The sequence below is a fragment of the Geotrypetes seraphini genome, chromosome 1 (genome assembly GCF_902459505.1).
Source record: "Geotrypetes seraphini chromosome 1, aGeoSer1.1, whole genome shotgun sequence".
Taxonomy (NCBI): Eukaryota; Metazoa; Chordata; class Amphibia; order Gymnophiona; family Dermophiidae; genus Geotrypetes; species Geotrypetes seraphini.
Genome location: NC_047084.1, coordinates 496792405 through 496816536, shown reverse-complemented (window position 1 = coordinate 496816536; position 24132 = coordinate 496792405). Strand labels below are relative to the sequence as shown.

The 24132-nt window shown below is 43.2% G+C and overlaps 1 protein-coding gene across 4 annotated transcripts in view; it reads right to left on the bottom strand.

Annotated features, from left to right (window-relative positions):
* TLE4 (TLE family member 4, transcriptional corepressor) overlaps window positions 1–24132 on the bottom strand; it is a 410973-nt gene that overhangs the window by 12826 nt on the left and 374015 nt on the right. For all 4 annotated transcript variants that reach the window (XM_033927147.1, XM_033927157.1, XM_033927165.1 and 1 more), the window contains 2 exons: window positions 19413–19563; window positions 12474–12550 (listed from right to left, as the gene is read on the bottom strand). In XM_033927147.1, the coding sequence (XP_033783038.1) occupies window positions 12474–12550; window positions 19413–19563 (228 nt within the window). The remainder of the gene's footprint in view (window positions 1–12473; window positions 12551–19412; window positions 19564–24132) is intronic.

Here is a 24132-nt window from a genome sequence, read left to right as displayed (position 1 = left end):
AGCTGTGCACCCCCTTGGGACGTAAACCCGGGGTGGGGCAGACCGCCCCCCCCCACCCTGGTATGCCACTATTTGTACCTCATTCCCTCCCTATGACCAAAAATTCTCCTTTCTTCTATTCCCCGTGTACACAACCATCTCTTTCCCTCCCTTCCTCTCTCCAAAGTCCATGCCTTCTGTGTCCAAACACTCATTCCCTCCCCCACCTCAGCATCTCTTTCCCTCCCTTCCTCTCTCCCAAGTCCATTTCTTCTGTGTCCAAAAACGCATTCCCTCCCCCACCTCAGCATCTCTTTCCCTCCCTTCCTCTCTCCCAAGTCCATTTCTTCTGTGTCCAAAAACGCATTCCCTCCCCCACCTCAGCATCTCTTTCCCTCCCTTCCTCTCTCCCTCCCTTCCTCTCTCCCAAGTCCATTTCTTCTGTGTCCAAAAACGCATTCCCTCCCCCACCTCAGCATCTCTTTCCCTCCCTTCCTCTCTCCCAAGTCCATTTCTTCTGTGTCCAAAAACGCATTCCCTCCCCCACCCCAGCATCTCTTTCCCTCCCTTCCTCTCTCCCAAGTCCATTTCTTCTGTGTCCAAAAACGCATTCCCTCCCCCACCTCAGCATCTCTTTCCCTCCCTTCCTCTCTCCCTCCCTCTCTCCCAAGTCCATTTCTTCTGTGTCCAAAAACGCATTCCCTCCCCCACCTCAGCATCTCTTTCCCTCCCTTCCTCTCTCCCAAGTCCATGCCTTCTGTGTCCAAAAACCCATTCCCTCCCCCACCTCAGCATCTCTTTCCCTCCCTTCCTCTCTCCCAAGTTCATGCCTTGTGTCCAAAACGCACTCCCTCCCCCCTTTTGTGTTCCGTGTTTGCCTCCCAGCCCATCTTTGCAACTTTCTCAGCAAAACGAAGCTCAAGCCGCGAGGCTTGTCTTCTGCTTCCTGTCTGCCCTGCCGCACACAAATAGCCGAACGGAAGTATTCTCCGACGTCAGCGCTGACGTCGGAGGGCAGGCTTTGCTTAAGCCCTCCCTCCGACGTCAGCGCTGACATCGGGGAACGCTTGCGATCGGCTATATGTTAGCTGCAGGGCAGGCAGGAACAGAAGACGAGCCTCGCGGCTCGAGATGTATTGAACTCTGCGGGTCCCCCGTCCAGCTCTCTCCTGTCCACGTGGGGCGGACCGCCCCTCTCCCTAGACTGGTGGTACTGCCCTGATGGCGGCCCTAATCGTACGGCACACCAGGCAACATCTCGCGGCACACTAGTGTGCCGCGGAACAGCGGTTGAAAAACACTGGTCTAGTGGAAGGCCGGGACAGGGAACAGGGCAGACAGGCCTAGTGGCAGGCAGGCAGGCCTAGTGACAGGCAAGCAGGTCCCATACCCCCTCACATATCTCCCCAATACCTTCATTCATCCCCCCATCCCCCCATGTACCCCCCAGTACCTTAAATCATCCTCATACCCTCCACATACCCCCCCAGTACCTTAAATCATCCTCATACCCTCCACATACCCCCCAGAACCTTATATCATCCCCCATGTACCTCCCCAGTACCTTAAATCATCACCCATACTCCTGTACTTTTTTAAACACCCCTATACCTTTTTTTTTTAAAAAAAAAACCCCGTACCTTTTTTAATTCTTTCTTCCGTACTATTTCTGGGCAGCAGGTGCACAAGTCAGGGACACGAAGGTCAGGTGCGAGCTTTCCGCTTTCCCGCCTGGCCCCATGCCATTTTCTGAATGGCAGCTGGCAGTTCTTGCGAGTACCGCGAGCTCCTGACTCATGTGCCTGCTGCCCGGAAATAGTATGGAGATGTCGAGGGAGGGAAGGAAGAATTAAAAAAGGTACAGGGTAAAAAAAAGGTATGGGGGTATGATTAAAAAGGTACAGGACCACCAGGCTGCTTGAAAAAGGGACGGCGGTGACGGGTGGGGTGTTTGTTTTAAAAAGGTGGTCCTGCGGCGTCAGGCGGTGTTTAAAAAGGTGGTGCGGCTGCAGGGAGGGGGCAGTGTGTTGGGCAACTGTACGGGGGTTACAAATTTTGTATCTTCAATACAGTAAATAAATAAATCCTGGCTCTAATTTAACTGCTAGGTATTCAATGGAATAAATCAAAATTAATGTCATGCCTCTGGAAAACATGTGGTGTTATCCTCCTTGTCAAGAGTAAAGGCCAAAGCAGAGAAAACACAGTTACTTACTGTAACAGGTGTTATCCAGGGACAGCAGGCAGATAAACAATACAAAGCTAAAGTAAATGAGAAGCGGAAAGTGTTCCACTCCAAACAAGTAGGCCTGGAAGTTCTTGACATTAAAAAATCTATTCAAACTAGTAAAAGAGCTCATAGACACTAAACTCTACCTGGCTACCACTAGAAACCAGCTCCCCTCAGTCTCTCAGCTACCAGAATTCTTCAAGAACAAGATCACAACTGCTAGGACCACCTTCAAAAGCACCCCAAGACTCTTGGATGAGGTACCAATACACCCCATAGTAGGAAAGTCAGTTGCAGCAGACAGGACATGGTCAGACTTTCCAACAATAAAATGGCCAGATCTAAACAGACGCTATAAAAAATACAGCCAAATAGCGTGTGACTTAACTGCCCTCCGTACCTGTTAAAAATTGCAACACCAAAATTTCGAACCCACCTCTTCAATCACTGTTCACAGAGGGCCAGTTCCCACAAGAACTCAGCAAAATTGTAGTCATATCTATCATGAAAGACCCAAAAGGCACATCAGATCTCCCCTCCAACTGTAGACCCATAGCCTCAATACCACTGTACATCAAACTAATAAAAGACCTAGTTGCACAATACCTCACAAATTACCTAGAAGACCACAACCTACTTCATCCCACACAATCCGGGTTCAGGACCAACCACAGCACAGAGACACTGCTTGCATCGCTCCTGGACACATCTCAACAGCACCTATGTAAAGGCAAGAGGATCCTAGTCATACAACAGGATCTCTCTGCGGCATTTGATCTGGTTGATCATACTATCCTATTACAAATACTGGAAGCCACAGAAATCACAGGAAAGGTATTCAAATGGTTACAAGGATTCCTGCAAATCAGATCCTATAGAATCAAGACCAATAGGGAAAAATCAGAATCCTGTTCCAACCCCTGCGGTGTACCTCAAGGATCACCACTATCTCCAATGCTTTTCAATCTCTACGTCACATCCCTCGACACTAATCTGAACCATTTAGGTATTACATTATACAGTTATGCAGATGACATCACCATTCTCCTTCCTTTCAACCAATCATCTCCCATCTCTATAGAGAAACTGCACGATATTAGCAACAGAGGAAAAATGGATGACAGACTATAAACTAAAAGAAAAGCCCTTAGTTGATTAGTGTCGAGAAGGGCTCCTATGAATTGCAGTTTTTGGAATGGCTGAAAGTGGAGTCTTTGGAAAGTTGACTTTGAACCTTAGTTGTTGAAGAAATGTTATTGTCAACTGTATCATGGAAAGCACATCTTGAGGCGAGGCAGCTTTTATTAGTTGATCATCTAGATATGGAAATACTTGAAACCCGTGAATGTGCAGGGTTACTGCCATGACCACTAGGCACTTAGTGAATACTCTTGTGGAAGAAGCCAGGCTGAATGGTAGAACTTTGTACTAGAAGTGCTGGAGAACTACATGAAAGTGCAGAAACTTCCAGTGAGCAGGGTGTATGGAGATATATGTGTAGGCCTCTTTGAGGTCTAGAGAACATAGACATTCATTTCATTCTAGAAGAGAGTATAGAGTCCCTAAAGATAACATGCAAAACTTTTCTTTGACTAGAAATGTGCTTAAGTCTTGGAGATTGGAATTGGTAGAAGACCTCCCATCTTCTTTAGAGTTAGAAAATACCTGGAGTAGAACCCCTTATTTTTCTGCTAAGGAGGAACTACTTCTATGTTATTTAGCTGAAGCTTCAATTTCCTGAAGAAGGGGGGACATCTGTTGTGATGTGAAAGAGGACTCTCTTGGAGAATGATTTGGAGGTATTTTTACAAAATGGAGTGAGTAACCCTCCGTGATGACCTTGAGGACCCAAAAGTCTGTCATGAGGAGAGCCCAATGTCGATGATATAATTGTAGTCAACCTTCGATAGGTTGGGGAAGAGGCTGAGAGGGAGATATGGTGGCCATGTTCTTTAGAAGCATGTCAAAAAGACTGAGCTGGCTTTTGAGGAGCTGAAGTCTGGGTCTTTTGAGGTCGCTGCTGCTTTTGTCTGTTTTGTGGTGGTGGTTTGGAAGAAAAGGATGTTGCAGGATATCGTCTCTTATAAGAATAAGAAGCTGGTTTTGGAGCAGACTTAAGGCTGTTGACTCTTAAGACTTTGATCTAGTCAAAGAGTTCCAATTTTGCTCATGCTGAGTCAGCTTTTGAGTAGCAGCCTCTATTCTATCACTAAAGAGTTCTTCCTTCAGGCACGGAATGTTGGCTAAATGGTCCTGAAGATTAATATCCATGTCAGAGACTTGTAGCCAATCAAGATGCCTCACAACAACAGACATGGCCGATGCTCTGGATGATATTTCATAAGCATCAAATGCCATCTGTACCATCTGTGCCTGATTTATAGAAGACTGTGTGTGGTCTGCTGAAAATCCTAAAGATGTTCTGGAGGAATATACTGCTTGAAGTCGGCCAACTTGTTTACAAGATGTTTAAAATAAAATGACATGTAGAAGTTGTAATTAAGCACTCTATTAGCCAACATAGAGGTTTACTAGATAAAGGACCAAATTTGTCCACAGTACGACCTTCATGTCCCGGTGGTGCAGAAACGTAAACCCTGGTACTGGAGGTAGATTCCACAAGAAACGATTGGTGCTGTAGTTGTGATCTGTCAAATCCAGGGCATGAAATTATTCTGTAGAGTGAATCAATTTTTCTTGGAGCTGTAGTAACAGAAAGAGGAGTCTCCCAGTTTTGAAAGAGGGCTTCCTTAAGATTATGCAGAGGTAACTTGAGAAGTTCTTTAGGTTTGTCATAATTTAAGGCATCAAGGAGCATCTCAAAATTCTCCTGACAGCACTAGAGCCTAAAGGCCTTCTGACATGGCATCAGCATTCTTGGAACCCATCTTGCACTAACCTTGGACATGACAAACTTTCATGAATTATTTTCCAAACTGTACCAGCCGAGATGCCCATTTCTTCAGCTATTTAGGAATCGTTTGTTTGACAAAATTAAATCCTAGACTTTCTTGCACATTTTTGTGAAAGCTGCTTCCACAGGCCATCTAGTGTGAGGGTCATATTCATGGATTCTCTACCCCACTTAAACTGCTTGCTCCAACATTTTACTTTTTTTAGCATGATGGGACAGACTCACCATAAACTACAGTCATGTGTTCATGGATCTCCTTTGACTTTTTCCCTTCATTTCTGAAAAATTTTATCACTGAAACATGCTCAAAATCTAGCAGTTTCTTACTTCATTTGCACAATGACTTTCCTGGCATCCTGTCTCTTGGAATGTTAAGACTGAGCTACAACTGTGCATAAGTAACCTTGACACGTCACAACATGCACAAACTTGTTTCAAAATGCTTGCTACTTTCTTTCATACTCAGGTAGATAAAGTATTGAACACCCCTAGTATATACTCCCTAGATTAGGAAGAGGTCTTATGTGTATTTCTCAGGAAGAAACTTCTCAGCCCCCAATAGACCAAACAGATGTCACTGGGACAACACATCCCTCCTTCTCCCTGATGCCGCCAGGAAAGAACATTTCCCCTCCCCCCTGTGCCTTTTTTCCAAGTCAGCAGAAGGGTTGCCCACTCCCTCCTGCCAGGGGGAGCCCCTACTGGCACAGAACTGGCTCCATCCTTTTTATAGCTTTTTGAAGGTGTGGTCTCAGAATTATACACAATATTCTAAATGAGGTCTCATCGGAGTCTTATACAGGGGCATAAATACCTCCTTTTCCCTACTGGCTGTACCTCTCCCTATGTCCCCTAGCATCCTTCTAGCTTTTACCGTCACCTTTATCACCCTTTTTGGCCACCTTAATATTATCAAATACAATCACACTCAAGTTCCGCTCTTCTGTCATACACATAATTTCTTCACTCCCTGTACCGTTCTCTCGGGTATTTGCAGACCAAATGCATGACTGCATTTCTTAGCTTTAAATCTTAAGATGCCAAATTTCAGACCATTCTTCAAGCTTCGCTAGGTCTTTCTTCATATCATTCACACCATCAATGGTGGCTACTCTATTGCAGATTTTGGTATCATCCGTAAAGAGACAAATCTTATCTGACAGCCCTTCTGCAATATCATTCATAAAAATGTTGAAAAGAACAGTCCCAAGAACAGAACATAAAAACATAAGAAGTTGCCCCCGCTGAGTCAGACCAGAGGTCCATCTTGCTCAGCGGTCCGCTCCCGCGGCGGCCCATCAGGTCTTGTGCCTGAACAGTGGTCCTTGATTAATTTTGTAACTTACCTCTAATCCCATCCCTATAATCTACCTCTACTCTTACCTGTACCCCTCAATCCCTTTGTCTTCCAAGTACCTATCCAAAGCTTCTTTGAACCCCTGTAGTGTGCTCCTGTTTATCACATCCTCTGGTAGCGCGTTCCATGTATTCACCACCCTCTGTGTGAAAAAGAACTTCCTGGCGTTTGTTCTAAACCTCTCCCCTTTCAATTTCTCTGAGTGCCTCTTTGTACTTATTGATCCCCTTAATTTGAAAAATCTGTCCCTGTCTATTTTTTCTATGCCCTTCATGATCTTGAAGGTTTCTATCATGTCTCCTCTAAGTCTCCGCTTTTTCCAGGGAGAAAAGCCCTAGCTTTTTCAGTCTGTCAGTATATGAGAGGTCCTCCATGCCCTTTATTAGCTTAGTTGCTCTTCTCTGGACCCTCTCAAGTACCTCCATGTCCTTCTTGAGGTACGGCGACCAGAACTGAACACAGTACTCCAGGTGCGGGCGCACCATAGCACGATACAGTGGCAGGATGACTTCCTTTGTCCTGGTCGTGATACCCTTCTTAATGATACCCAACATTCTGTTTGCTTTCCTTGAGGCCGTGGCACACTGCGCCGACACCTTCAATGTTGTGTCTACCATCACTCCCAGGTCTCTTAGTGAACATCGGGTTTTTTTCCCCTATATGCATGACCTTGCATTTCCCTATGTTGAAACAAATTTGCCACTTTTTGGCCCATTTTTCCAGTGTTGTCAGATCTTTTTGGAGATCTTCGCAGTCCTCCATGTTATTGACCTTGTGATATAGTTTGGTGTCATCTGCAAATTTAATAACCTTGCATTTTGTTCCTGCCTCCAGGTCGTTAATGAATATATTGAATAGGAACGGTCCCAGCACCGACCCCTGTGGAACTCCGCTCGTGACCCATTGCCAGTCTGAGTAATGTCCCTTTACTCCAACCCTCTGTTTCCTGTCCGAAGGCTTTTTGGAAGTCAAGGTAAATGATATCTATGGATTCCCCTTTATCCACCTGGCTGGTTACCCCCTCAAAGAAGTATAATAAGTTCGTGAGGCATGACCTGCCCTTGCAGAAGCCATGCTGGCTCGACTTTAGCTGCCCATAGTTGTCGATGTGTTCCCAGATGCTGTCTTTAATCAGTGCTTCCATTATCTTTCCCGGGACCGAGGTCAAGCTCACCGGCCTGTAGTTTCCTGGGTCTCCCCTTGAGCCTTTCTTGAAGATGGGCGTGACATTTGCTATTTTCCAGTCTTCCGTAATCTCTCCAGTTTTTAGGGATAGGTTGCATATTTGTCGAAGTGGCTCAGCTATTTCGTTCCTTAGTTCCTTGAGTATCCTTGGGTGAATGCCATCCGGACCTGGCGATTTGTCGCTCTTTAGCCTTTCTATCTGCCTGAGGACATCCACCTTGCTCGCCTCTAGCTGGACCAGATTTTCATCCTGCTCTCCTTTTACGATCTCCTCGGGCTCCGGAATGTTGGTTGTGTCCTCCCTTGTGAAAACTGACGTGAAGAACTTATTTAGCCTGTCAGCTATCTACTTTTCCTCTTTTACCACTCCCTTTCTGTCCCCATCATCCAAGGGTCCCACTTCCTCCCTTGCTGGTTGCTTCCCCTTAACGTACCTGAAGAATGATTTGAAGTTTGTTGCTTCCCCTGCCAGTCTCTCTTCATATTCTTTTTTTTGTTTTCCTAACCACTCGATGACATTCCTTTTGGTGTTTTTTGTGTTCCTTTTGGTTCTCCTCTGTTTTGTCCTTTTTCCATTTTTTGAATGATGCTTTCTTGTCACTTATCGCCTTTTTCACTGCATTTGTTATCCACACTGGGTTTTTTGTTCTATTTTTTTTTGCACCCTTTCCTGTATTTAGGGATGTACAGGTTCTGTGCTTCGTGCACTGTGCCCTTGAGTATGGTCCAGGCATTTTCTACGGACTCCATCTTCCTTGCGCTGTCGTTGAGTTTCTTTCCCACCAATTTCCTCATGGCATCATAATTCCCTTTTTTGAAGTTAAGTGCAGTCGTTGTAGTTCTTTTCACCTTTGATGATCCACTTTCTAGCCTGTGCTGGATCGTGTTGTGATCGCTGTTTCCTAAAGGGGCTAGTACCGCCACCTCCTTAGCGGGTCCCCCTAGTCCGTTGAGGATTAGGTCAAGAGTGGCATCACCCCGTGTTGGTTCCGTGACCAGCTGTTCCATGAAACAATCCCTCGTGACCTCCAGGAATTTGGTCTCCCTCATGCAGTTTGAGTGCCCGATACTCCAGTCTATTCCCGGGTGGTTGAAGTCTCCCATCACCACCACACTTCTGCTTTTGCATACCTGCCTCAGTTCAGCCTTCAGATCCTGGTCGATTTCTTCTGTTTGTCCAGGTGGGCGATAGTACAGACCCAATTTTATGTCTGCTCCAGTTCCTCCTGGTAGCTTAACCCATAGTGATTCCAAGTCGCTCGCCCTTACTGTTGTTTCCATCTTTTATATATAGCGTTATTCCTCCACCCTTTTTGTGTGACCTATTTCTCCTGTAGAGTTTGAATCCTGGTAAAGCCACATCCTATTCATTGTCATCAGTCCACCACGTTTCTGTGACTCCAATTATGTCTAGGCCCTTTTTGCTGGCTAGGACTTCCAGCTCTCCCATTTTAGCCCTTAGGCTCCTAGCATTAGTGTATAGGCAAAGTAAGTCCCGTTTGTTCGCCTTTCTTGCTGTTTTTCCTCGTGGTTTGGCGCTCCTGGCCCCCTCGTGAGTTGCCAGACCCCAAGCCTCGTCTAGGTTATCCTTCTCCTGTGGTGTGTCTGTTTCGTCCTCAGCCTGTTCCCCTGTTTTTGGTTGTCCCTCTGGATTCCGTTGTTCTCTATTAGTGCTGCTTACCAGTTTTGTTCGTGCACTAGACCCCTGCAATTCTCCCTTAGGTCCTTTTTCAAAAAGTTCCCACTTAGACCTGAGCCCTCTTTTACAGTGTCCTTGCTCAATATCTTTGGCCCGGGTCCCTTGCAGTCCCCAGAACCTTGAGACACACCACCAGTAACATCCCTTTCCTCAGAGTGATCTCCATTGACCACTATCCTTCCGCTTAACCAGTTCTTGACCCATCCCAAAAGCACTCAGTTTATTTATTAGACGTCTGTGTGGGACACTGTCAAAAGCTTTGCTAAAATGTAAATACACCACATCTAGAACACTCCCTCTACCCAATTCTCTGGTCACCCAGTCAAAGAAATTGATCAGATTTGTCTGACAAGACCTACTTCTGGTGAATCCATGTTGCCTCTGGTCCTGTAATCCACTATATTCCAGAAACTTCATCATTCTTTGTTTTAAAAGTGTTTCCATTAATTTGCTTACCACAGAAGTCAGACTTACCGGCCTGTAATTCCCTACTTCCACATTTGTGAAGAGGGACCACATCTGCCCTTTTCCAGTCCTCTGGTACCACTGGCGATTGTAGAGAAGCATTGAAAAGGTCAGTCATCGGAGCCACCAGAACTTCCCTAAGTACCTTCAATGCACTCAGGTGTACAGACAAACTGGCCCCATCGCTTTGTCTACCTTTAATTTAGCTAGTTCCTCATGAACACAACCCTCTGAAAATTGATCAGGATCTACCATACTCCATCTCTATTCGTGTTTCTCTGAACACAGAACAGAAATATTTGTTAAGCAATTCAGCCTTTTCTTTATCAGCATCTACATATTCCTTCCCTTTTGAGTCTCATAATGGAACTTTTGCGCTTCTTCCTATCACTGATATATCTAACAGATGTCTTGTCTCCCTGTTTTACTATGTCAGCTGTCTTTTCTTCCATTTGCATCTTTACTTTCCTGACTACATGACCAGGCTCTCTTAACTTTTCTAGATATTTTTGCCCGTCTTCCTCTTTCTGCAATCTTTTGTAGTTTACTAAAGCTAACCTCTTATTCTTTACCTTCTCAGCTACTACTTTTGAGAAACAAAGTGGCCTTCTTTTCCTCTTACTTTTATTTACTTGTCTCACAAAAAGATTTGTCACCCTTACAATAACTCCTTTCAGTTTTGCCCACTGCACTTCTATTCCCTCCAGACGTTCCCATCCAGCCAACAATTCTTTGATATAATCCTCATACAAAGTTAGTTTTTTTTATAGCCCTCACTATTTATTTATTTACACTATTTTATTTATTTATTTTATAGCCCTCACTATTTATTTATTCATTCAATTTTCTTTACCATTCTCCCAGGAGAGCTCAGAACGGTTTACACGAATTTATTCAGGTACTCAAGCATTTTTCCCCTGTCTGTCCCGGCGGGCTCATAATCTTCCTAATGTACCTGGGGCAATGGGGGGATTAAGTGACTTGCCCAGAGTCACAAGGAGCTGCGTGAGTTTGAACCCACAACTCCAGGGTGCCGAGGCTGTAGCATTAACCACTGCGCCACACTCTCCCTTCCTGCCTTAATATTAAACTGTACCATGCAGTGATCACTGGATGCCAGCTGATCACCCACTGTAACATCAGAAACACTTTCATTGTTTGTAAGCACTAAGTCCAGTATGACTCCAACCCATGTGGGTTCCATTACCAACTGCTGGAACAGTTCTCCTTGTAGAGAATCCAGGATCTCCTTACTTTTTGAAGACCTCACAATAGGGATGCCCACTCAATATCTGGCATGTTAAAATCACCTACAGTCATGTGAAAAAATTAGGACACCCCATGAAATATTCAGTTCTTTCTTAAGAAATGTTCATGTATCGATATCAAATCTTTTTTTTATTTATCTCTGGAAAAGAAAGTGATGTAATTGCAGTCGTCCACTTGTACACTATTTTATGGACCATGGAATGTCTATTGTCAAATTCTTTCGAGATCTTTTTAAATCCCTTACCAGACTTATAAGCTGCTACAATCTTCTTTCTGAAGGTCTCAGACAGCTCTTTTGATCTCACCATGGTGTTCAGTCTCACCACAGAAGTCATGAGCACACCAAACTAAATGTCTGAGGTTTAAGTAGGGTAAACGCCCTTCAAAATGCTGAGTAACGAAGTTCTAATCAAATGCACCTTTAAGTGGGAGGATATGCGGGGATGTCCTAATTTATTCCTCAGTTAGAATACACATTATTGCAGATATCTTTTGTTTCATGAGTAAATCAAGGAAAATGTTTGTTATTTACCTAAATTACATCACTTTCTTTTCCAGAGAAGGGTCGAAGATGTTTATAAGGCACAGGCAGGTATGACTCTGGAAGACGGTAGCAAGGCTCAAAGTGTAAGAGCTATGGTTGTATTGGTGACCCACCAGAGGTGAGCCTTCATGAAGAGGTTTGCAAAATCCGAATTTATTTTTCCTCACTGGCATTAAAAAAAAAATCTCTTATATTAAAAGCAAGTTTAGTTAGGGATTCAGACTTTTGAGGACTGCCATCCTGCTTTTCTATGGAAAAAACAAAGTTTTTCATCTTTAACAGGTATTTTGTAACAGCAGCAAGAGGGCATTCCTCAGAAAACCCCCCTACCTCTAAGGATGGCTTCTCCCTGTAAATAACTAAATAGAGAACTGACATGGCCTTGAGTGGTGGCCCTGATGTAGGATAAAATGCTCCTCAGCCCCAGAGGAAGCAGAGACCAGACACTGCACCTGACAAGCAGATCAGAAAGCTATATAATACAGCAAGGCATTTTGCATTTAGCTCACACCTTTTTCAATTGTAACTCAATGAAAATTAAATTCAGGTACAGTTGGTATCTTCCTATCCCCATAGAGCTTATAATCTAAGCTTGTATCTGAGGCAATGAAGGATTAAGTAACCTGCCAAGATCATAAAGAGCTGCAGTGGGATCTGAACTGGGCTTCCCTCATTCTTAGTTCTCTAAATCATTAGGCCACTCCTGCACTCAGGCAAGATATCATATAGGTAAAATACTGGAAGATGTAGAATGGTGATGTAATAAGAGCAACACAGGGAAAAAATAGGAGAGAGTTTATTGAAGGGGAATGAACCGAACAAATGTTTTACCTGGAATATGCTGGCTCCATAAGGTGTTCGCCAAGCATTCAGAAGGTTATCCTTGCCCGTGCTCACAAACCACTTGCCTGCAATTATAGAAAAAGAGGATGCTCTCTAACTGAATTCATTTTTTATTATTATTGCTCAAGCACCTGAAAACATGCGTCTGGGTCAACCTCCTTTTAATTCCATAGTCATACAAAGAATCTGTATCCATGCCAATATTATATATATATATATATATATATGGAAAGAGCTCATGCTGCAGAAATATCTTTACACTGCTTTGTATTATCATTCCATTTTACTAACTAAACTAAACTAAACCTTAGGTTTGTATACCGCACCATCTCCACAAGCGTAGAGCTCGGCACGGTTTACAGGGTTAGGTTGAAAAGGAGCTAGAATGAAGGGTTATAGGAAAGGAGCTAGGAAGATAAGGAGGGACAGGGTACCAAAGAGCGGGAGGTGTTAGATTATATATATATATATATCAAGGCAATTATATGTTTACCACTACAATGGACTATTGATATCCATATATTTGGGGGTGGGGAGGAGGAGGATGAGGGTGTATGGCAAAAGTATCTGTATAATGGCAACGTTCAGCAGTTATGCAAATAGGTTATCAAGGCCTGTATATTCAGTTAAGTTAAACAATGGCTTATGGCTCTTTATTTAAGCCAGTCACCATGCCAGGTAAATATCAGCCCCTACAGAAAGATTAGGTTCTTACATCGATAATCTTTCTTATAGATGTGTCTAGTGCAGTGTTTTTCAACCTTTTTTGGGCAAAGGCACACTTGTTTCATGAAAAAAATCACGAGGCACACCACCATTAGAAAATGTTAAAAAATTTAACTCTGTGCCTATATTGACTATATATAAAGTAATTCACTTGAGTGCCACCGCCGCCATCGGGAACAGGCCGTCGCCAAGTTCTCCCTGCTTCTCTTCCCCGCTGGGCCGACCAACTCTCACCACCTGTCGTCAATTCTAACGTCGGAGAGGACGTTCTAGGCCAGCCAGGCAGCGATTGGCTGGCCCAGAACGTACTCTCCGACGTCAGAATTGACGCGAGTGGCGAGAGTTGGCCGGCCCCACAGGGAAAAGCAGGGAGAACTTGGCGCCGGCCTGTTCCCAATGGCGGCGGTGGCACTCAAGTGGCTAAAGAGCCGCAGTTTGCCGGCCTAGGGACAACACTGGAGGGTGGCCAGCTGTGCACCCCCTTGGGACGTAAACCCGGGGTGGGGCAGACCGCCCCCCCCCACCCTGGTATGCCACTATCTGTACCTCACTCCCTCCCTATGACCAAAAATTCTCCTTTCTTCTATTCCCCGTGTACACAACCATCTCTTTCCCTCCCTTCCTCTCTCCAAAGTCCATGCCTTCTGTGTCCAAACACTCATTCCCTCCCCCACCTCAGCATCTCTTTCCCTCCCTTCCTCTCTCCCAAGTTCATTTCTTCTGTGTCCAAAAACGCATTCCCTCCCCCACCTCAGCATCTCTTTCCCTCCCTTCCTCTATCCCAAGTCCATTTCTTCTGTGTCCAAAAACCCATTCCCTCCCCCACCTCAGCATCTCTTTCCCTCCCTTCCTCTCTCCCAAGTTCATGCCTTGTGTCCAAAACGCACTCCCTCCCCCCTTTTGTGTTCCGTGTTTGCCTCCCAGCCCATCTTTGCAACTTTCTCAGCAAAACGAAGCTCAAGCCGCGAGGCTTGTCTTCTGCTTCCTGCCTGCCCTGCCGCGCACAAATAGCCGAACGGAAGTATTCTCCGACGTCAGCGCTGACTTCGGAGGGCAGGCTTTGCTTAAGCCCTCCCTCCGACGTCAGCGCTGACATCGGGGAACGCTTGCGATCGGCTATATGTTAGCTGCAGGGCAGGCAGGAACAGAAGACGAGCCTCGCGGCTCGAGATGTATTGAACTCCGCGGGTCCCCCGTCCAGCTCTCTCCTGTCCACGTGGGGGCGGATCGCCCCTCTCCCTAGACTGTGGCCTAGGACCCTGGGGAAGCCCGGGGCCCCTGAATGCAGGACTGGTGGTACTGCCCTGATGGCGGCCCTGACCGTACGGCACACCAGGCAACATCTCGCGGCACACTAGTGTGCCGCGGAACAGCGGTTGAAAAACACTGGTCTAGTGGTCTTGAATGCTAGAGTTATGCATCTGAACTTGAAAGTTGCTTACAGAATTATGTCAATCATCTTTTGAACTCTGCCTCCTTTCCAGGGAGTTGCTCCTGCCCCCTCAGTTTGTAAAAAATCAATCAAGTAGCACTTTAATGAAAGACATAACCGGAAGGAAGGAGACAGGGAAAAAAATCCCTGACCCTATAATTCTATTCTGTAACAAACATTACCAATTAACATTATAACATTCAAGTAACTGTTCAAACCAGATAAAAATACATGTGCAACCAACAGTAATCTTATATAGGCAGTCCCCACGTTACAGATGCCCGACTTAAGTATGACTTGTACTTAAAAACTCGGTTGCAGCTTCATTTTAGTTCACTGAGCAGTATTTCCAGTGGCATAGACTCATACACTTCTCCTGTAGCAGATTCAGGAATGATGCATGACTGCATATTGTACCTTAGAATGAACACTGGTAGGGACAATTGGATCTTTTGTCAGCTGGGAGCAGAGGTAGGCAGCAAGAATCTTAAAATCTGAATGTTTCCTAAAACGACTGATCAATGTTGGAGATGTGGCTCCCAAGTGGGATCTTTTCTACATATCTGGTGGGAATGTGAAGTTATCACACCCTTCTGGAAAGAGGTGATTGATACTTTAACTGAGAGTGTGGGTGAATGTGTGATGTTTTCTCCTCTGAGTTGTCTACTAGGATTGTATAATATTAGGGAACACGCCTGGCAAACTAAATTTCTTCGATGGGGGTTGGCGGCTGCCAAATGCCTCATTGCAAATCATTGGAAAAATGCTGTGGCCCCCTCTCATTCTACTTGGGTCAACCGATTGCTATCTCTGGGAAGGATGGAACTAACAATAGCTAGGAGGCGTCCTGCCTATGTCCTTTCCTTCCACACTTGGAGCAAGTTGGAAAAATTGTTGGACAAATTCTGAGACATTGTCTGGTACTAGTTACTCTGTTGTCTGCTATGTGCTGGGGGGGGGGGAAGATGGGGTATAATGGGCTGGGTTACATGGGCGGGTAGGGGGAAGGGTTGGAGTGAGGGGGGAAAATAATCAGCTGTGGATGGTTGGATATATTTTTGATTTTGGATTGTGGTGCAACTGATTTCCTTGTTGGATTCTGCATATTGTACTTGTAACTGTATTTACTTGTTTGCTGTGATTTGTTGGCATTGTACGTTATTTTGTATAACACAAATTTTCAATAAAAAAATTTAAAAAAAAAAAAATAAAAAAAAAAAGAATCTTAAAATCTACGTGTTTTGAGTTACATACAAATTTGGCTTAAGAACAGTTTACTCGTTCTTAACCCGGAGACTGCCTGCATAGAGCTTGTAGCTACTCACATGTCCTGCTATCATGCAGATACTTAAACCAGACTTTATAATAATAATAACAACAGTTTATATACCGCAGGACTGTGAAGTTCTATGCGGTTTACAATGATTAAAAATGCTACAAATTGAGTAGAACTGGCAAGTTAAAATTAGTGAATAGCGGCTCTAGAGATCAGTTATTGTGGGAAAGATTATATAAATCAACTGCCTAAGTACTTCAGGAACAGATATGTTTTTAGGTGTCTCTTGAATTCCCCATAAGTATTAGCGAGCATAAGTAATTGTTCCAGGTCTTTACCCCATAATGCTGCTTGAAATGAAAGAAGATATTAATGATGACTTTTGAATTTACATCCTCTAACCGGTGGAGATACAAAATTCAGGTGTGAGCTTCTCTTATGTCTGTTGGTTGGGAAGGAGAAAAGGACAGTTATATATTTAGGGGCTAAACCGAACAGTACTTTAAAGCAGAAACATCTGAACTTAAACTTCACACGTGCCTCCATCGGCAGCCAATGTAGGACTCGGTAGGAAGGAGTCACATGGCAAACTTCTTCAACCCAAAAATCAATCTGACCGCTGCATTTTGCACCAGTTGTAATCGCTGCATATTCTTCTGGGTAATTGCCAGATAGGCGATATTATAGTAGTCAAGTTGGCTTAGTATAAGGGATTGAACTAGAATTCTGAATGATGAAGCATCAAAATATGCTTTGATGGACCAAAGCTTCCAGAGAGTAAAGAAACCCTTTCTAACCAAAGAGTCCACCTGGTCTTTCATGGTTAGGTCCTGGTCCAGTATTATACCCAAAACCTTCATAGTAGGTTGAATAGGGTAGCTAAGTTTATTGATGCACAGTGATATTTTTGTATCAAGTGGGTGAGTTGAAGCTACAAAGAATTTTGTTTTTTCTGAGTTAAGCTTCAGTCTAAATTCAGTCATCCATTATTCCATCTCAAGTGTTTTCCTTTTTTTTTTATGTATTCTCTCAGTTCATCTGAGAAACAGAGAATCTTCCAAATTCAGACTGATCTTAAGGCAGGTGAAGCCCACTGACAGGGCGGAGTCTAGAACGGTCCTGCTGAGCTTGCTTTCAAAACGGAGGACCCGAAAATGTTATCTTTCCTGGCTGCTATGTCCACCCCATAGAACCTGCTAAAGGTATGTAGGGTAGACCAAGTAGTTGCTCTACAGATTTCCTTGAGTGAAACCACCCGTGTCTCTGTCCATGAGGTAGCAACTTCTCTAGTGGAGTGCTTTCAGTACTATCAGCACCTGGTTACTGCAGCCCACATCTGGAAATCAAGGCTTTAGACACCGGCCTCCCTTTTTTGGCCTGACTGGTCAGAACAAAAAATGATTCAATATACAAAACTCATTGGTAACTTTGAGGTACCAGAGAAGCACTCGCTTGACACATCCAGTAAATGTAGTATTTTATCCTTTTTCTTATATCCAATAGGGTGAAAAGCAGGCAAACGGACTTCCTGATTGATGTGGAAGACTAAGACTACTTTCAGTAAGAAGGAAAGAATCATGCTTAAGGAGAACCCTACTTCCATAATCTTAAGGAACAGTTCCCTGCAGGACAGATGCTTGTAACTTGGAAACTCATCTCGCCAACATAATTGCCACCAGAAACAGCATCTTAACTGTACGATCCAGAAGGGAAGACTTCCGTAAGGGCTCATATGGAGCTCTACTGAGACCTTGTAATATAGTGTTAAGATTCGAGGAGACACACGGGAGGGTACAACTGAAGAGTCTCTTTAAGGAACTGAGTGACATCTGGGTGAAAGACCAGAGAACCTCTTTTCCCCTGGAAACAGGAAAGACCTACTATCTGCACTTTCAGTGATCTGACAGACCCTTCTGAAGTCCTTCTTGCAAAAAGTCCAGGAGTACCAAAATCGGAGCTCATAAGGGCTCTACATCATCCACAGCACACCAGTGTTGACAGGACTTCCAGGCCTTGGCATAGGTTGCTACCGTCGACAGCTTCTTAGCTTTAAGAAGAGTAGAGATGACCATGTCTGCGTAACCCTTGCTCATCAAGGCTGCCTGCTCAACAGCCATGCCGTAATCCCAAAGTGTTCCAGAATTCTCAATAGAAACCAATCCCTGAGTGAGAAGATCCACTTGGAACGGCAGACTGAGGCCTTCGACCCTCTGGAGGCGAGCTAGATTCACATACCATGGTCTGCGGGGGTCAATCAGACACCACTAGGACTACCAACCCCAGATGACTCGCAATCCTGTGAATGGGACAGGGATGCGAGCAGCTGCACATGGGATGGCTCCTGAGCTCAAAAAATATAAAAGCAGGCTGGCTAGCAAGGTGTCCCTGAGGCTGATCCTGCTAGCAGATTTCCACATCAAGAGTCGGTCCAGAGGAAGGCTACTAAAATGGTGCGTGATCTTCATCAAAAGGCATACGGGGACAGACTTAAAGATCTCAATATGCATACTTTGGAGGAAAGGTGGGAGAGGCGAGATATGAAAGAGATGTTTAGATATCTACATGGCGTAAATGCGCATGAGTTGAGTCTCATTTGAAAGGAAGCTCTGAAATGAGAGGGCATAGAATGAAGTTAAGAGGTGATAGGCTCAGGAGTAATATTTGGGAATACTTTTTTACAGAAAGGGTGGTAGATGCATGGAACAGTCTCCAAGAAAAGATGGTGGAGACAGAGAGTGTGTCTGAATTCAAGAAAAGATGCATTCAATTAATAAATGAATTGCTTATACTCTTTTTGTATTTTTTATCTTCCTCAAATTTTTTGTTTTTTCTTTCCCTTTCCCATCGTTTTTAACCTTAATTGTTTTTCTTTATAATCAGATTGTATTTCTTTCCTAGCCTCTCCTCATGTTTTAATATGTTTGTATAAGTTGTTTTTTTATCATGTTTAGTAGATTTAGTCTTTTTTGTTAGTTATGTCTGTTTCCCCTAACTCTGTAATTTTACTTATTTGTACATTGCCTAGAATTTTGAATAGGCGATTAATCAAATTTAATAATAAACTTGAAACTTGATCTCTTAGAGAGGAAGAGATAACAGTTACTGTGGATAGGCCATTTGGCATTTATGTGGCATCAAGTTTCTATGTTTCTAAGAGTCTGTGTCTTCTCCAAAGCAGAGATCCCAACAAGTGGGAACCTCTGGGCACTGAGTCTCCAACTAAATACTTAGAAAAAAATACCCCCCAAATAATAAAACTGCAGAGCAGAAATACTTCTAAGCAATTTGCTCACAGAAAAAAATACTATGGAGCAACTTACTGGGAAGGAGGCGGATTTCAAAAGATAACTGACAGCATTCTACAAGCAACTTGCAGGTTCAGATGCATAACCCTAGTGTTCAGGACTGCTAGATGCACAGCACAAGAAATTTACTTATATAGTTAAAATTTTAAATGCAGAATCCAAAATAAAAAGGAAAGAGTTTAGCTTACCGCAGTGGGCAAACCTGAGTGAGAGAACGCAGCTTTCGTGAAGGTGAAGTTGGTATTTGTCTGGCTTAGTAACATGCAACACTTCCACGTTACTGTTTTCCATTCCAACAGCTAGCCATTCGCCAGTTGGACAGTACCCAAGAGAGAAAATCTAAAATGCAAAGTGTAGATACAATATATGATTTTAAATTCAAAAAGAGGGCAATTTTCTATCAGTGAACCTAGGCAGGAAAAACACTTAATGTATGTGCGTGCGTATGTGTAAGTGCGTATCTTTATAAAGATAAATACATACCCAGCTATACAAAACTGCTTCATCAGCTAAGTGCTGCCATAATTTGCGGTTAGTGCCTAGCTCAAAGTCAGTTATGTTGGGGGTGTTCCAGGGGAGGAGTCAGCACTTGGCCACTTAAGTGCTGGTATTCGGTTCTTAAGCGGCCAGGTTTATAACATAAATGGGACGGCATAAAAGTCTGCCTTTTTTTTTTTTTTTTTCCAATACCCCATAGCCACTTAAGTGCTAATTTTGACTTAAGCGACTATGTTAGCCAGTTCAAAAATAACCAGAAATCCAAAGCTGAAGCCCTGACAGGACCTGGCTTTTAATATCTAGGAATAATGCTGTCAGGAGTGAGCAAAACACTCACTGCTGCTGGCTGAATATCGGGCCATCTGTTTTCAATGTCTGCTTCCTAAATACTTCTCAATTCTTCAAAAATTCAAAAATGTGAACTTATGTAATTTGTAGGGACCAGTTATCAATCTGTATTCACATTTCATTCCACTGCATCAGGGAAGATGGTCACTTTTGTATGTTTACCGAGTACCAAAAAGCATAGAGCAGCAAAATATGAAGGTGGTAGCTAGTCCCTAGAAATTATTCAGACAATTTTACAGATTTGAATTTTTGAATGTTTTTAAGAAAAAGATTGATTGAAAGCAGAGTTTTTGTAAAATTGGATCGATTACAAGTGTGGTGATAAGTATAGCTTGAAGGTGGTCAAAAAGACATGGATATATACTGGCAGTCCCCGGTTTAAGAATGCCCGACTTATGTCAAACTTGTACTTACGAACCAGGGTCATGCCTCTCCCTTCCTTGTCAACGCACCCCTCTTCCTCCCTTCCATGTCCCAACGCGTCCCTAATTTTTCCTTCCGTTGTGCGTCCCAAATTTCTGCCTCCTACGGATGTTTACCTCTTCTGACCTGCTCCCTCCTCCCATCGCAGTTCTCTTTGCAAAGCCGCAGCTCGTGGCTGACCTGGTATGCTGACCCTTCATGCCTCCTGCGGGTGTTTACCTCCTCTGGCTGGCTCTCTCCTCCCAGTGGCACTTCTCTTTACGAAACCGCGGCTGCTGGTTCCAGCACGAGGCTCGCAGCTGACTCAGAAGCCTTCCCTCTGACATGAAGAGAAGTGCCACTGGGAGTAGAGAGCTGACCAGAGGCGGTAAACACCCGTGTTGAGGCATGAAGGGTCAGGATGCTGGGCCAGCCGTGCACAGGAACCACGGCTGCAGCTTTGCAAAGAGAACTGCAATGGAAGGAGGGAGCAAGCCAGACGAGGTAAATACCCACAAGAGGAATGAATTTGGGACACATAACGAAAAGATGAGAAGGGGAACATTGGGACACAGAAGAAAGGGAGGGAGTACAAATTTCAGACAAAGGATTGGAAGGAAGGAAGAAAGAAGGGCGGGAGCATGAACTTGGGAGATAGGATGGAACAATGGAGGGAGTGAGGAAAAGAGATGCTGAGGCGAGAGAGGGAATAGAAAGGGAGAACTGATGGGCATGGGTGTCTCGAACAATAGATGGAGTGAGGGAAAGAGATGCTGAGGTGAGGGAGGGAATAGAAAGGGAGAATTGATAGGCATGGGTGTCTGAGTGAGAGGGAAAGAGAGACAGTGCACATAGGGAAATGAAGAAAGAGGTGAACTGTTGGGCATGGGGAAGGAGAAAGAAATATTGCATATGATAGTGGGACAGGCATGAAGTACAGATGCATGGGGAAGAGAGATGAGAGGGAGAAATGTTTGATGTGGTGGAGAGGGAGAGGGAACAGTAGGATGGATGAAGTACTTTGTTTTGAAGACTGTTTCTTTAATGTTTTTATAGACTATGTACTTTACAGTATCCAAGTTACTTACAAATTCAACTTAAGAACGGTTTTAAAAAAATGTAACTTGTTCTTAACCTGAGGACTGCCTGTAATCACCTTATGAGTTTGAAGATCCACTAAAAAATATTTGTCTAGCCAGGTATGTGTTTTGTATGTGATCTATCAGACCTCCCACAACAGTGTAGCTTTGAAATTTTTGTAAATCAAGAGGTTTTAATATTTTATACAGAGTATATGTATTTATATTATACTTTTATAAAATAGCTATCCAAAATTTCTTGCAAAAAAGTAGAAGTAACTGTGCATGTATGTGCAGACAAACATTGACGCACAGACCTGTATTTTAAGAAAGTACATGCTTAAGTGACAATACCACCTTCTGCTACTCATTTTCTACCACTAGAAAAAACCTCTATATGTATCACAAGAACTTCAAAGTCCATTCCAGAGGAACATCTTCTTCCCCAATCACCCAGACTTACGGCGTCCCACAAAGCTCTATCTTCTCTCCGCTACTTTTTAATATCTTCTTAGCACCACTACTGACTTTAGCTCAATCAATTGGATTTACCATTTTTGCCTACACCAACGACATTCAACTTCTGCACTCCATCAACCCCACAAACACCAATGCCATTCAAAAAATTAATATCAAACTTGACAAAATTAGCTTATGGTTCCGAACCAATAGATTGTCTCTCAACATAGCCAAATCTCGAGGAATACTATTTCCAGTTAAACAATGAAACTCTAAAATGACCAATATGTATTGAATCCTGTCCCATCCAAATCAAACCTAAAATCAAATTACTAGAAATCATCCTAGACAAAGATCTCACCTATCACAACCAAATCAGTTCATTGACTCAAAAGTGCTTTTACAAACTTCGACTAATTCGATCCATAACTTCTGTTCTTGAACCCTCCTCTATTCAAACCCTAATCCATTCCCTGATTATCTCACATATTGATTACTGCAACTCATTATATCATGGTATAACTCAAAAGGAAATCCAAATCATCACTATCAAACTTATCTACAAAGCAAAAAAATATGACCACGTCACTCCACTACTTTGTGAAGCTCATTGGTTACCAGTTTCCCACCGAACAACATATAAAATACTCCTTCTCGTCTTCAAAATTAAACTCACTCACTCCCTAGCTTTCTTAAACAAATATCTCATCCCTTATGCATCCTCTCAGGCTCTGAGATCCGCTGATCAGAATCTGATGACTGTTCCCCCAATCAAATAACTTTTCTATACTCGAAACACCATCTTTTCTGCCACAGCCCCTGTCATCACACTTCTGCCTTGAAAACTCCCTCGACAAATTCAAAATCAAACTTAAAACCTTTCTATTTCAAGATGCTTACCAAAATACAAGATAAGATCCTTTCCCCAATTACTTCTAACGATTATTGAGAACCGCTTTTAAGAAGCGACTTCCCTTCTTTAACTCCCTTTAATTTTGATGTAATTTTGAATCTTTCTTTCCCCAGTTCCTCTTGTATCAATTTTGTCTATGTTCTTGTCTATGTCTTGTCCATTTTACTTTTATTTTAACTTAAATTTTAGCATTGTAAACTGACTAGATACTTGTTGATAGTCGGTATAACAAATTGTGAATAAATTTGGTAAATACTACAAGAGCGGTAGGTCTAAGTGCAACTTTCTTCCTTAAATTTCCGTGCAAGTGTTTACTAAATTTTCAGAACAAAGATTACATCTTTTGGGATCCTACACAACTGGAAAATTTTCTTTATGCTAATGAGAAGTAAGATCCAATTTTCTTTTTTGGTCATGACTTTATGTTAGGATCATTGAAGTAAGTGCCTGTGATATTTAGGAGGTAAAAATCCTATGTAATTTTCCTTAGAATTTGCTTTATAAAGTAGTAACATCTTTCTCTCATATTTGTGGGCTAGAAGAAATTTCTTTTTCATGTTATATGAGCATTTGTTTCTTTTTCCTTTTATCTATGGTAAAGTTCCTTGTCTTTAATTTTTTGTATTCAAAAAATGTGGAAAAATTTTCAATTAAAAAAAAGAAAAGAATAAGTAGTGTACTATATTTTGAGCACCTATCCCCTGGCTAATTTTAATTTTATAAGCAAAGACAAGGGCCCAGGGCAGAAATTTGGGAGGAGGTCCCACTGAGATACATTTTGGGCTCCACAGAGGATGGGGGCCCAGGGCAATTGCCCTGTTTGCAGCCCCTAACACTGGCCCTGTTTATAAGTACCTACTGGAGCATGTTGAATGCTGTTTTACATACTAAAGGGCGCTTTTACCAAACAGCAGTAAAAAGTGACCATTGTGTGCCCTTATGCAGGTCATTCCTGCATGCTAAGTCAATTTTTACCACTGGAACAAAAAGGCCGATTTCTCAATTTTTTTTATATTAATGGCCACAAACTATTTTTCTCATTAGCATGAGAGCCCCTACTACCACCTATTTTTATAGGCAGCAGGGACTTGTGTGTTAAATCTGAGCTAATGACAGATTAGGGCAGAACATGCTCACTCTCCGACCCAGTGCTAAAAATTAAATTTTTATTTTTAGTGCACGGGTAGTGCATGTACATCCTAAAACTAC